Source organism: Myodes glareolus, chromosome 19 (genome assembly GCF_982192425.1).
Source record: "Myodes glareolus chromosome 19, mMyoGla1.1, whole genome shotgun sequence".
In the NCBI taxonomy this organism is placed as follows: Eukaryota; Metazoa; Chordata; class Mammalia; order Rodentia; family Cricetidae; genus Myodes; species Myodes glareolus.
The window spans coordinates 45,845,113-45,859,528 of NC_142044.1; the positions used below are offsets into that span (position 1 = coordinate 45,845,113).

The 14,416-nt window shown below is 46.0% G+C and overlaps 1 protein-coding gene across 1 annotated transcript; it reads right to left on the reverse strand.

Moving 5' to 3' along the window:
• Positions 1–397: 397 nt before the first annotated feature.
• Positions 398–8,039, reverse strand: Mcat (malonyl-CoA-acyl carrier protein transacylase). Its single transcript, XM_048444994.3, has 4 exons — positions 7,583–8,039; positions 6,148–6,235; positions 3,686–3,903; positions 398–1,623 (listed from the first exon to the last, which is right to left on the reverse strand). The coding sequence occupies exons 1-4, from the start codon at positions 7,994–7,996 to the stop codon at positions 1,192–1,194; spliced, it is 1,152 nt and encodes a 383-aa protein (XP_048300951.3). The 5' UTR covers positions 7,997–8,039; the 3' UTR covers positions 398–1,191.
• Positions 8,040–14,416: the final 6,377 nt, after the last annotated feature.

The window sequence follows — 14,416 nt, forward strand, 5'->3', positions numbered from 1 at the left end:
GGTGAGCACAAGCTTCTGAGCACAAGCAAATGCTGATGGCTGTCCAGAATCCTCGTTTACAGACTGCTCTGCCTGCTTGATGTCAAGCTCAGAGTTAAAGCCATTCTCCTGCCTCAGCTAGATGGATGTGCTCACTTGGGGTGCTGCAAACTACACTCGCACTTCTGTTGAAATCCACAGGGCATCTGGAGGTCACAAGGCCTGAAAGTACCACTGGCCAGGACCAAGGACAGTTGTACAAACATGGGGACAGTTGGGCAATAGAACAAGTCCTGTCTGGAGGCTGACAGCCTCACTGAGAAGGCTGTCCAGATTAAGTGCAGGTCTCCCCAACAACAGAACAAGTTCATGGACTCCCATCCTAAGACTCCCAGCATCACTGAATGAGAAAGCCAGCTGGGCATCTTAAAAAGGCTCTCATTTATTATGTGTCCTCCCAGGAGCTTCACTCACCTCCTGCTGTGGAGCAGGCTGTGCTGTGAGGGAAGTCATAGACATAGCTGATTCTGCAGTGACCACTGTCCAGTGGACAGTTTGGTGATGGGGTCTCTCCATGGATGTGCTGGGGCTGGCCTAGGGCAGTCAGGATCCCAGGACATCCTTCTTGCCTAGATACACCCCACACCTTACACCACGCTCCAGTTTTCTTCTACGAGGGACCACCCACTCTAGGGCAAACAGTAGGCACTTAATATGTGCTTCTTGGATATGTACAGTATATGGCACTCAATCTCTCAGCTGTCAAGTGAGGCAAGGACAAAGTGGCTGCCAAGGCCATTGGACAGATTCAAGGCCAAAGAAGCTATGACCTCAACCCTGGGCGAGCAGCGTAACACGTGGCTGATGGGCCCCTCTGGCACCAGGCCTGGTTTGAAGCCAAGCAGTGCGTCCATAGCACCAACAGGGCAAGTCTAAGGCTACCCCAGGCTTGCCCTTGCTGGATTCACTGAGGGGCATGGCTGGGTGCAGAGGCAGAGCAGCGTGCTGGCTGGGCAGGTGGTCTGCATAGGAATTCTCCCCCCCTGCAGCCAGATGTCTTGTCAGGTGTAGGGATGGGTTGAGTCACACAATGTGGCACTCGAGGGCAATGCTTCAAGGGAAGCCTTAGTCACAACTGAGACTGCAGTGACCACTGTCCTCTAGTCTGAGGAAAGGGGGCAGGTAGAGAGGCTCACGCTGGGGCCATTCCACTCAAGGCCCTTGGTGATCAGGTTCCATGCTGGTCTGCATCACGTCCACGTGGCTGTAGGACTTCCATGCCTGCCCGTTGCAGCTCTTGAGGATGCTTCCCAGCTGCCGCCCGGGACCCACCTCAAAGGTGCTGGGGAACTCAGTGCCCTTCTTCCGTTTGTAGATAGAGTGCATTGTCTGCTCCCACTTCACCGGAGACACCACCTGCTGCCCCAGCAGCTTCCGGATGTGCTGGGGATGCATGTATTTATGTCCGCTGACGTTGGAGTGGACAGCGACCAGTGGCTTCTTGATGTCAATCGTGTCTAGAATTCTCACCAGGGGCTCCACGGCCGGCTCCATGAGGCAGGTATGGAAGCCACCGCTCACCGGCAACATCTTGGTGCGCCTGAAGTGATACTTAGCAGAATTCTTCCGGAGAAACTGCAGGGCCTGATGGGAAAAATGAGGAATCTCACTCACAGAAGCAGAAGTTCCAGCTATTGCTGGAGTCTTTGTGTGTGTGGCGGGAGGGTGGGTGTGGGTGGGTGCTGGGATGGAACCCAGGGGTCTGTGTGTGCAAAGCAAACTTCTCCACTGAGGTGCACCCTCAGCCCCTGGCTTTTTGAGACAAGGCCACTGCAGAGCCCAAGCTAGCTTTGTGCTCACAATCCTCCTGGCTGAGCTTCCTGGGTGCTAGGATCACAAGGTGTCCATCACCACATGTGGCCCACAAGCCCTTCAGCTATCACCTTAGCTCACTTTTTCAATTCTAGTTAACCTGGTTTCAATCAATGCCCCAGCAACCTGTCTTTCTTTCTTTCTTCTTCTTCTTCTTTTTTTTTTTTTGGATTTATTTTATTATTATGTGCATGAGTGCTTTGCTGCATGGGTGCCACACTCATGCCTGGTGTCCGAGGACAATAGAAGAGGATGCCTGATTCCCTGGAACTGGAGCTATAGATGGTTGTAAAGATCATATGGGCTCTGAAAACCAAACGTGGGTCCTCTACGAGAACAAGTGCTCCTAACCTCTGCACCATCATCTCTCCAGTCCCCTGGTGGTTTTATTTATTTATTTATTTTTGGAGGGAGTTGACATGCACCTGCCCCAAGATGTGACTATGGCTGTTTAGTAGAAACCACTGGCCTAGAACTGACCAGTGTGACCTACCATGTCAGGTTAGTCCCCAAGGGGCTTTGGTGCTCACAGATTCAGAGGTGGTATTTGAAGACAGCCAGCAAAGGTGACCCAGATAGTGGGAGGAAACCACCAGGATGAGGACAGGGGTTAGAACTGTGGCAAAGAACTGCGTGTGCAGTTTTGTTTGGATTTGAGTCAGGGTCTCACTATGTAGTGAGCTCGCCTAGAACTCACTGTAGACCAGACTGGCCTTGAACTCAGATATCCTCCTGCCTCTGCTTCCCAAGTGCTGGGATTAAAGATATGAACCATATATGTTGCTATTTTTGAGATAAGGCTATAGGTACTCCAGGCTAGCCTTGAACTCATTATGTGGCCAAATCATTTTCCCTTCACCTCCTAAGTGCTGGGTTTATAAGCATGTGCCTTCACGGGCTTCAAATTTGGCCTTCAGTGGCACATGCTTGTGACAGTGTTGATTGTGAGTTCAAGACCAGCATAGGCTACAAAGAAAGACTCTCAAACTTCTGGCTCTTATTTCTCCATCTCAGCTTCCTTTTCTGTGAAATGGGATAAGGATACCTTCTATCCAATGGTGGACTGGCAATGAGGGATTAGACATGTGATAACTGGCCATTACACAGATTCTCGCTGCACTTCCCTGGCATCTCAGGGTAGCACTGGGCCCCCAGCTGCCACTTCTACAGGGCTCCTGCCCCTCCACTTGTGCTTGGCCTGGCCCTTAGTGGGTCCCTGGACTGGTGCCGTGTTGTCACACTTTGACAACAGGAACTCCAAAGGGTCTTATGTCTCTAGTGCTAGTGACACTTTGGAGAAGCAGCAGATGGCAGAGGATCGAGCACTCAAATGCAAAATCATACACTTAAGAAAAAAACCAGGCATCTGGCAGTGGTGGTGCACACCTTTAATCCTAGTACTCAGGAAGCAGAGGCAAACGGATCTCTGTGAGTTTGAGGCCAGCCTGGTCTACAGAGTAAGTTCCAGGGCAACCCAGGGAAATCCTACCCACCCCAAAAAAAATAAAAGAAAAAAAGGTAAAACACAAAGCCACAGCAGACAGATCTATGAAAGCAAGCATCAGACTGCAGGCACAGCACGGGAAGGCCTGGACATGACATGACCTGAGCCATGAGCCAGGCGACTGGTTCAGAAATTCCATCTGCTGGGGTGCAGGTGATACCCTGGCTTCTGCTCCCCTCTGAAGCACTCACTCTGCCACACACACCCTCAGCTCTCAGCCATTTTCTCCAGGCCGTGCTCAGCAAGGCACGCACCCTCCCACTGGGACCTCACAGACTCCCTGCTCCACATGGTCTGGAGTCTGTGAGCGTGGCTCCCATCAACACTAACCTCAAGGTGTCCTGAGATGACCCTGCAGTCAGGAAAGAGGTAGTTGGACACCTGGCACACCGGGTTCTCTATGCCCAAGGATCTGCAGTGCTCCTGGGCTTCCATGCAGGCAAAGGTGAAGTTGGACTGACGCTGGCCAAGGACAGACAGCATCCCACTGGGGACAGCTTCAGATGCTTCTTGCATGGCTTCGGCTCGGACTTTCACTGCATACAGACCTATCCAGATAGAAGTGCGTTTGGAAGTCTAACCGAAATGAAGGGTGAGCCATCATCAAGGGGAATAGTGACAGTGGTGCTGACTGCCAGTCCAAGGGCCACAGTTCTGATCATCTTTATCTGCTGTGCTAATGGTCACAGCGTAGGGGCGCACGTACTGCACAGGATCGACCTGAGTTCAAATCCCTAGCACTTCTCATACATGAGAAGTCAAGCATGGCTATGTAAGCCTATAACCCAGCAAAGTGGGATGGTGGGGCAGAGGCAGCGACTGCCAGCCGAGCCCTGGGCAACTGTGGGCACACATATGTAGAACTGTTGACAGGAGGCAGGAGAAAAGGCAAAGAAGGTGAAGGGTAAGTGTGACCATCTCTCCCATGTGAGTGGGAAAGCAGTCACTGTGACAGACGCCACACAAAGACATGTAGCACACACCTGTGATATGCTGCCATTCTGTAAACTGCACACGCAAAACTACAAAGCTAGTGCTTTCAACAGGAATGGAAACACTGCCACCATGTCCATAATAGTAATATGCTTTTGAAAACAGCATTGGGAAGCCAGGCAGTGGTGGTGCACAACTTTAATCCCAGCACTTGGGAGGCAGAGGCAGGTGGATCTCTGTGAGTTCAAGGCCAGCCTGGTCTACAGAGTGAGTTCTGGGACAGTCAGGGATATACAGCAAAACCCTGGTCTAAAAAAAAATAAAAATAAAAAAAATAAAACCAAGCAAAACCCAGCATTGGGGCTGGAGATATAGCTCAGTAGTAGAGTGATGCCTAACACGCTTCAGGCCATAGGTTCAATGCCCAGCACCAATCCCTCAAGAACACCTCATTCCCTTTTCCTCCTCCAATCCCTGGAGGATCTGCCCCTTCTACCAATTGGATTCATGTATTGTGGACACTTCATGTTACAACTTAAGTGTACAGTGGCTGCACTATTTATATTCTAAGAAGCTGGAACCTGGGCTGATTTCTGCACATTCTCAACCCTCCTCTCTCATAGGGTATGAAATGCTGCTCATGTGGGCTGACCTGCATTTTTTTGATAACCACTGTTGATAAACATGTCCTTGTTGGCCACCTGGGTCTCAATTCTCGAGAAATGTGCATTCAAGTCCCTTCCCTGTATTGACCTATAAAGCAAACTTTAAATCAATGTACTGATTAGCCAGTCAGTCACTTGTGGTATCTGCTCTTGCTCTCTCACTCTGTGTGTGTGTGTGTGTGTGTGTGTGTGTGTGTGTGTGTGTGTGTGTCTGTGCCTCTCCTTCCCTTCCACCCCAAATCTCTCTCAGATAGAATGTTACCTAAGCTAGAACTGAACTCAAATCCTCCCTATCCCACTTTGAGACAGTATTTCACTATGTAGCCCTGGTGGGTATAGAAATTGATATGTAGATCATGCTGGCTTACTCACATAGATCCACCTGCCCCTCCAAGTGCTAGGATTAAGGGCACAAGCCCCCAGCTCAGTTCAGGTGAGCTTCTTGCTACAATCTCCCAAGAGGCCAACACTACAAACATATGCTACTGTGCCCAGCTTTAGCAAAAAATCTTAGGAAAAAAATCTGGAAAGATGGCTCGTCGGTTAAGAGTACTAACTGCTCTTGCAGAGGATCCAAGTTCAGTTCCCTGCACTCATGCGGATGCGGAGTGGGCTTTGCATACATACACTAGGCAATGAGCAAAGTGCTCATTTACTTTTGTTTTCGTGTAACACCTACTGAGCACCTTCCAGGTGTGACAGGCACAGAGAATGAATGCCTTAGGAATAAAAAAGGAGAGCCAGCAAGAGGGCTCAGTGTGTAAAGGTACCTGCGGACAAACCTAACAACCTGAGTTCCATCCTGGAAATTCTCATGTTGGAAGGAAAGATAGACTAATTCCTAAAAATTATCCTCTGACCCTCTTACATATGCCATGGCATGTGCACGCATGCGCACATGCACTCACACAAGCACAGTTTCATGTAACTAAAAAAAAGAATGCAGAGGGCAGTGAAGGAAGGTGACCAAAGGACCAGACTTCATGAGATCACACGTAGACAGTAAATCTGCACTGAATCCTTCAGGCTTCAAAGGGGATCAGTGGAATTTGGTCCTTGAGCTCCAGGGTCATCTTCAGCCCTGTGCTCCCCTCATGACAACCTTGGAGTGGGTCCAGCACCACTGTCCAGAGTCCCCTGTCCCCACTGAGCCCAGCAAGAACACACCCCGCACAAGCCAAACTCCTTGTATACCTTCAGAAAACTCCATGGCTCCAGCAAACACAAGGGCTGCAAACTCCCCCACACTGAATCCAGCTGCAGCAACACAGTTCTCAATAACCTGCGGTGACAGAGCAGAACATGAGGCTGAGCCCTCAGCAAGAGTTCAGTCCCGGGGATGCCCCTGGGAATTGGTAGGGCAGTTAAGTGTCACCATGAGCCGATTCTAATGGCCTGGTACTCCAGCTCGAAGAGGACACAGAGCTGGGCCGACAACCCGAGTCTAGACCTTTATGGACGAGGACCTTCCGGAGGAAGATGGATGAGAGTCAATCCTGGTCACACCATGACCCAGAACTCTGGGTGCTTTTGCCTTCTCTGCACTACCAGAGCAGTTTCTTGGGCACACAGGTGAAAGAAATTACATGCACCCTGCTAAGGCCACTCATGGCTGTCATCACAGCACTGAGGGAGACTGAAGCTAAAGGATTTTGAGGTCACTGACAACACAGCCACATTACAGTTCATCCGTCCCATGCTCCCAAGCAAAGCAAAAGTATGATTTTCCAGGCCACAGAGAACTGGACTTCAGTCCCCCAGACCTACTTTATACTACTATTAAGTAGGTAATGCTAATCTCTATAAAAAGCACAGCCTTGGCCCAAAGTAAACATTGTAAACATTAAGTAAACGTGCCACAGGACCATACTCATTCCTGTAACTTTGAGCCTTCTGTCATTTCATCTTACAAGGTGGCTGTGAAGGTGAAACAGAGGGTCTCAGCTCCAGGAACATGGATTGCCCTGGTATTACTCTATTTCAAAAGCAAGTAAAGTCACATGCTATATCTGCCATGCCATTTTCTTTTTCAGACAGGGTCTCACTGTGTAGCCCTGATTGACCTGAAACTTGCTATGTAGACCAGGATCCCCTGGAACTGGAGTGACAGACAGTTGTGAGCTGCCATGTGGGTGCTGAGAATTGAACTTGGGTCCTCTGGAAGAGCAGCCAGCACTCTTAACCGCTGAGCCTTCTCTATATTGAGTCCCTCAATACATAAATAAATAAAATCTTAAAATGATTTATGTATATTTATGTTTTGCTTGCTTGAATGTTATGTGCACGTCGTGCATATACTTGGTACCCATGGAAGTCATAAAACAGTGTCGGATCCCATGGAACTGAAGTTATGGATAGTTGTGAACCACCACATGGATATTGGGAACCGAACCCAGGTCCTCGTAACTTCAGAGCCATCTCTCCGGCCCAACACATTCATCCTGAATGTACTATACTGTACTATTATTAACTCGGTGCATTAAGTGTGAACTGTCTGTCTCTTCTAAAATGCAAACACCCCTGGAGCAAGGATTCTTATTTTGTGCAGGGGGTCTAGAATACTAACAATGGGGACCAATAAGAACCAGACTGAGGACCCCGCAGACCCAGCAGACTCTCCTCCGCTCACCGCTGGCTGCAGGTAATGTAGCTTCTCCACGGCAGCCAGCGAGGCCACGAAGACGGCGGGCTGGCAGTGCACCGTGCGGTCCAGGTCCTCCTGAGGCCCGCGCAGGCACAGCTCCAGCAGATCGTAGCCCAGCACCCGGTGCGCGGCCTCGTAGAGCTGGCGCACGCGTGGGAAGCCGAGCAGGCCGCCCCCCATGCCGACCGCTTGGCTGCCCTGGCCGGGGAATAGCAGCACTGAGCAGCGCGCGGGCGGCCGCCGCGCTACCGCCTCCTGGGCCCCCTCCTCGGCCGAGCTGGCGTCCCGCAGCAGCTCCGCCACGTCCACGGCGTCCGGGGGCGGCTCCCCGTGGCTCGAGGCGGCGCGGCGTCCCCAGAGCCCCCGGGACCACCCGACCCGAGCTACCCTGGCGTTCATAGCGAGACACGGAGCCAGCGTTCGTTACCGCGGCGACAAAGGCACACTGCGGCTGCGCAGCCGTGCGGTCCTTCGCGTACTTCCTGTCGGGTCGCCTAGGCAGCCAGGAAAAAAAAGTTCCTATGTTACTAATCCACCCCAGCTCTCAAACCATTTGCAGTGGTGTCTTGGTCCTAGAGTGGTTTGTGAGTTTCCTTAAATTTCTGCAGCCAGGAACCACAGACGCATTCCATAATGAGCCCTCAATAGCTAGTTATGTACTAAATTGTGCAACGCCGTCCAGTAGAACGTGGAAGAAGAGTACTGCGAACCCCTTGCACGTTGTTTTGTTTATTTGTATATTTTGCTCATGATTCTGCCAGCTGTACTAAGCAAGCAGTTCTCGTGTTTCCTACAAGACACAACTAAGTGTCCATCTCATAATAAGCAGTCAGTATATCTTAGTGCCATGGAACCAAGTCCGGGATCGTTTTCAGATGCGCTTTTTAAATTCTTCATTTAACAATCGAAGAGACAAACGTCTCAAAATTGGGTGACATATGGTTAGTGACAGAACAGGGAAGTTGTGCTTGTGTGCGGTCTCTGAGAGCTTTTAGGGGGGTTGGGGAAGTCTGGGTCAGAGTGATTCTGACCTCGCCCCTGTATCCCATTTTCGGAACTCTGATCTTTTATCATTTCCTGCCAGTCTCTGCTAAGGCGCCCAGGGGACAGGGACACACACACCGCACTCACACATACATCCCACAACACTTCATATTGAGAAGACCTATGTGGAGGTAACACACACACCACACAAAGCACTTCATAATGAGAAGACCTATGAGGAGGTAACACACACACACACACACACACACATACACACATACACACACACCCCACACACCCACAGCACTTCATAATGAGAAGATCTTTTGGACGTATGTTTCAGTGTACTCTGGTTGGCATACCAATGCTATAAACTTAAGGGCTTAAATAATAAAAATTATATCTCAGAAATCTGGAGACTGAGAAGTCCAGGGTCAACCGAGACATTTGTGGATGCAGTGTCTGGAAAGTTTCTTCCCCAGTTTGCAGACAACCAGCTTTTCCTATCCCCACATGATATATGGGGGTGGGGATGGTATCGTATTTTAAGAGTATTAATCTAATTCGTGAAGGTTCTATCTCTTTACCTAATCACCCCAATCCTCCAGTGCCCTATCTCTAAATACCATCACACTGGGGGTTAAGGTTCAATACAGGAATGTTGGGGGGAAGTACTACTCAAACCACAATAATCCACATCCAAACATCTATTTTCATTGAGTTTGAGGAAAATCAAATAAACATTTCAGGATGTTCAGTTTTGTTATTATATATATTTGATAGATAAGTAGATAACCTCACTATGTAACCGGCCTGGAACTCACTATATAGATTAGGCTAGATTCCAACTCACAGAGATCTGCCTGTCTTTACTTCTCGAGTGCTGGGCCTAAAGGTGTGTACCACCACACTTGGGTCTTTTTTATTTATAATTATCTGTATATGAGTATGGCTGCTTATGGAGTCCAGAAGATAGTGTTGGATCCTCTGAATCTGAAGTTATAGGTGGTTGTGAGGTGCTTGAGCGGGTGCTGGGAATGGAACTCAGGTCCTCTGCAAGAGCAATATGTACTCCTAATTGCTGAACCATCTTTCCCTAACTTCGAATATTGCTTTTGACTATGAAAAGTGCTGTGATGGTTTGAATAAAAAAGGCCCCCATTGGCCCATAGGAAGTGGCCTTGTTGGAGAAAGTATGTCACTGGAGGCAGGCTTTGAAGTCTCAGATGCCCAATTCATACCCAGAGTGATCTTCTTCTTGCTGCCTATGAATCTAGATGTAGAACTCTCAACTCCTTCTCCAGCACCATATCTGCCCACATGCCACCATGCTTCTTGCCACAATGATAATGACTAAACCTCTGAAACTGTAAGCCAGCCCCAATGAAATGTTTTCCGTAATAAGAGTGGCTGTGGTCATGGTGTCTCTTTACAGTAATGGAAGCCCTAAGACAAGTGCATATCCCACTAGAGGGGATTTGCCATGTGAAGCATGGCCAGTGCATCCAATGATGTGCCCATAAATGGTGCAGAGCTCCTCAGCACAGGACCCAGAAATGTACAGCAAAAGAATGTTGTTTTCAGATGTATTTGCATATATGATTGAGTGGAATCTCTGTGCACATGAGGGTATGTGCACACATGCATGTGTACATAGATCTAGATGCAATGTTGGTGTCTTCTGTCACTCTTGTGACGGCTCTTCTTCGTTGTCAAGAAGAACTTGTATCTGAAACTACAAGCCAGAAAAGGTGAGCACACCTGTGAGAGATTTCCTGCTTAGTTTGAAAAGTGAGTGAACCTACTTCTAGTCTGGACCTTTGAAGTAGGAAGACATACCTCTGAACTGTATCTTGAGTTGGGAAGACACATCTTTAATATGGGCCACATCTTTTGTTGGAAGCCTATATAGTGACATGGAAGAAGTAAAGCTTTTGTCCTTTGTCTGTTTGCCGTTGCCTTGCTAGCACCTTCCTTCCTTCATTGAAGCCTATTTGTTCAGGATTCCAGGATATACAGAAGATCAGTTGAGACACCCAGCCCTGTGGGGCTGAGCAACTACTAGATTCCTGGACTTTCCGTTCACAGCAAGCCAGTGTTGGACTGCAACCCGTAAGCCATTAAAATAAATTGCATACACACATACATATATATGGTGTTGATTATGTGTGCGTGTATAATATTATACACAACTAATGCAACACTCCACTTAGTTCTTTTTGGATAGGGTCTGTATGTGATAACAATGAAGCAGTCCCACACTAGCTCAGAATGGAGTATAACACAGGGTTTTTTATTTAGGGGTAGATTTACAGACTCGACAGTCACAGAGACTTGGCAATCCTCTGCATGAGCAGGGAACAGGAACCAAATCCAGCGGCTAAGAGAAGGTGCACATGTTTCTCCATCTATTTTTATAATACCCAAGACCATGCCCAAAGTAATCCAGCACCACAAAGGTCAGTGGCTGAAGGGGTTCCTACAGCACCTCCCCATTTTGTCAAAATAAGAGCTCCAAACCCAATACAAAACTATATACAAAAAAAGATATCAAGTATAAAAATTAGAATTACAACCAGCATAAAGAATATTAAGCAAGAAACATATATTAAATGGTTTAATAATTATCCTATTCTAAGGAGTCTAAGTCTCGTATTTATTAGAAATGGCTTGGCTAGGGCTGGAGAGATGGCGCAGAGGTTGAGCACACTGACTGCTCTTCCAGAGGTCCTGAGTTCAATTCCCAGCAACCACATGGTGGCTCACAACCATTTGTATTGAGATATGATGTCCTCTTCTGGCCTGCAGAACATCGTATACATAATAAATAAATAAATAAATAAATAAATAAATAAATAGCTAAGTCATGAGAGGAAAGTAACTACAACTACCTATAGTCTTAAACCCCACTGAAGACCTGAGAATAGAAACAGGAAATGCAATCAAGCAACTTCCCAAATGTGCAATGAATGATAGAGACAACTGGCTACCTGGGCAATCACCCAGTCTCATTTTCAACGTTGGGGCAAACCAACTTTGGCTAAGGCCTAGAGTAACTGACAGACCATTTTCAGAGGTAGGAAAAAAAATTTAAAAGCATCTTACCCTGTCTTGGCATGGACAGGTTTGGCAGTCTTTTTTATTGTATCCTGCTTGTCTAGTCCAGATACCATGCATTTTGTCAGTGATCAAGGCATGAGCATTTCTTTGCCCAAAGGCCAGTTTTGCCAAGAAGAAAACAAGCTCCAAATGGAGTTTCTTTGGTGTCCAACATTCTCTCGGAAATAGATCAATTGCCAGGAGCAATTGTGTCTCACATCAACAGAACCCTAAGTTATTTAAATGTCATAGTCTCAGTTCTTTGAAGTGGTTGAAGATTACCTATCTATGTGGAATACAGTCTCTTTGTATCTAAAGAACCTGATTAGTCTAACTATAGGTATGACAAACCTGGATAACTATTGACCTATAATTTTTAATACCTATATAGCTTAAAGAGTAAGGCTTCATATTAGAATATTAAGCAATCTTTAAACAACTGTGCAGCAAATGAGGACAATGACCTCAAAATGTAAACAATGTATAAGTATCTTGATCAGAGATAGAAATGTATAGTGAAATATGATAAATATATCCCAAAATTGTATCAATATACAAATGTCTTAAGCAGAGGTAGAACCATGTATGCATACAATGACAAAATAACTGCATAGGTGTACAAATATTGTAAACAGAAATAGGATCATATTTAATATAACAAATATAATTTGAAATTATATCAATATACAAGAATATATACCAATGTAAATTGTTTATAAATAATAGCTCACAAGTATTCATGCTATTACTATTATTATTAGTGTGAGTAAGTTCACACTAATCTACCCAACTGGTGCGGGAAAATTGTCTGTATTCTGTCAATCATATTTTAAATAAACACTGATTGGCCAGGCAGGAAGTATAGGTAGGTCAACCAGACAGGAAGTAGAGGCGGGGCGATGAGTACAGGAGTATTCTAGGAAGCAGGAAGCTCCCTCCGCAGTTCTGCCCAGACCACCGGAGAGGCAAGATGTAAACTGCCCTGCTAAGAAAGATACTGAGTCGTGTGGCTAACATAGAAAAAAAATAATGGGCTAACATAAGTTATAAGAGCTAATAAGTAGCCTGAGCTAATGGGCCAATCAGTTTTATAACTTATGGAGATCTCTGTGTGATTTTCTTTAGGGCTTGCCAGCTGTGGGGTACCAGGTAGGACAGAAACCCCAACAAGATGGCCCCTTCATGTTACACCCAACCAATTTTCTTTTTTTTTTTGAAAAGAGATCCTTGAGTCTACATAATTTCCACCCAACACCTAACCCTATACCAGTTATAATCAACCCCTAATTAATGTCCCTAATCCTGAGGACAAACTTTGTTGGGAGAGAGGACATCAGACATCATCTTCTAGAATTACTTCCAGCTGTCATTGGGACGATGTTCTTTCTATAGGTCCTGTGAAACTAAAATGATGATTAAGTTTCAAGATTACTGTCTGGTATAACTGCAAATAGTCTCTGAGTAGTTGGCAGGGTTTTTCTGAAGTTCTCATTTGAAGTTCTGGCCAGAATGTTGTAAGAAGGTGCACCATTTCAGCTAACCAAGTTGTAATTGTCTTGAGCAGTTGGTACTCAAAACCGATCTTAAAGTAACATTATCAGCATCATGACATCATATCAACCAGATGGAATTGTTGTTTTGGGGCTCCATCTTCTTTCTGGAAACTTCAAAGATTACTGAAAGAAAATTTATTGTTCATTGTGGAAAACTTAATTATTATTCATAAAGACATTTATTCAATGAAAGGTATGATAGAGAAAAAATATTTATGGGGAAAAGTAAAATCTTTCCTAAATTCTTTCTTCTTTCTGTTCCATACCAGATGGCTACTGATATGAGACAGAAATTCTGAAATTTTCTTTTAACAACATGCTTGTATTTAGAGAAGGATAGTCATTGTCCAACTCCAAAGCCAGCTTTAATTTTTAAGTGTGTATGTGTGTGTGTGTGTGTGTATGTGTGTGTGTGTGTGTATTTTCAGGTAATGAAATTTTACCCTAAGTCATAAGTCAGATTTATCATAAGTCAGATTTCTCTTTGCTTGGTGATTATTTCTGGATAGTTATCTTTTCTTCTTTAGGCATCTAGATGTTCAAGGTCTCTCGACTTTTTTGAAGATGTGTATTTTCATGCAAAAACAAGAACAGAACCCTGCCCCAAACCCTATGAGGTTTCCTTACTACCCGTATGATTATCACCTCTGTGGATGAGCTGTCATTTCTCTTTCTCAAGAGGTTTATCTTACAAACCGACTCATTATAAATTTTGATGGTATCTATAGCTTTTCTTTTCCTGTGGAAAGAAGAGCAAAACCCCTTCCCCACCGTAGCACATCTCCTGGTTTCCATAGTGAGGTTAACATATCCATGAAATACACCAGCTGATTTAATTTAGAAGATTTTTCTATTATCCAATGTCTCTCTGTTGCTGTTGTTCCTTTCTCACTAGCATTAAAAAAGTTCAAGGTTGGAGCTGGAGAGATGGCTCAGAGATTAAGAGCATTGCCTGCTCTTCCAAAGGTCCTGAGTTCAATTCCCAGCAACCATATAGTGGCTCACAACCATCTGTAATGGGGTCTGGTGCCCTCTTCTGGCCTGCAGGCATATACACAGAGACTATTGTATACATAATAAATAAATAAATAAATTATTTTTTAAAAGTTCAAGGTTGATAGACCATTATGCAATCTACTTCTGGGGATATTTTCCATCCCTTTATGTTTGTTTGACATATCCT

Coding starts and splice junctions, on each gene's coding strand:
- Mcat (XM_048444994.3), bottom strand. CDS start 7,996: ATGAACGCCAGGGTAGCTCGGGTCGGGTGGTCCCGGGGGCTCTGGGGA. Junction 6,236..7,582: donor TACATTACCTGCAGCCAGCG/GTGAGCGGAGGA, acceptor CTGTCACCGCAG/GTTATTGAGAACTGTGTTGC. Junction 1,624..3,685: donor TCATCTCAGGACACCTTGAG/GTTAGTGTTGAT, acceptor TTTTCCCATCAG/GCCCTGCAGTTTCTCCGGAA.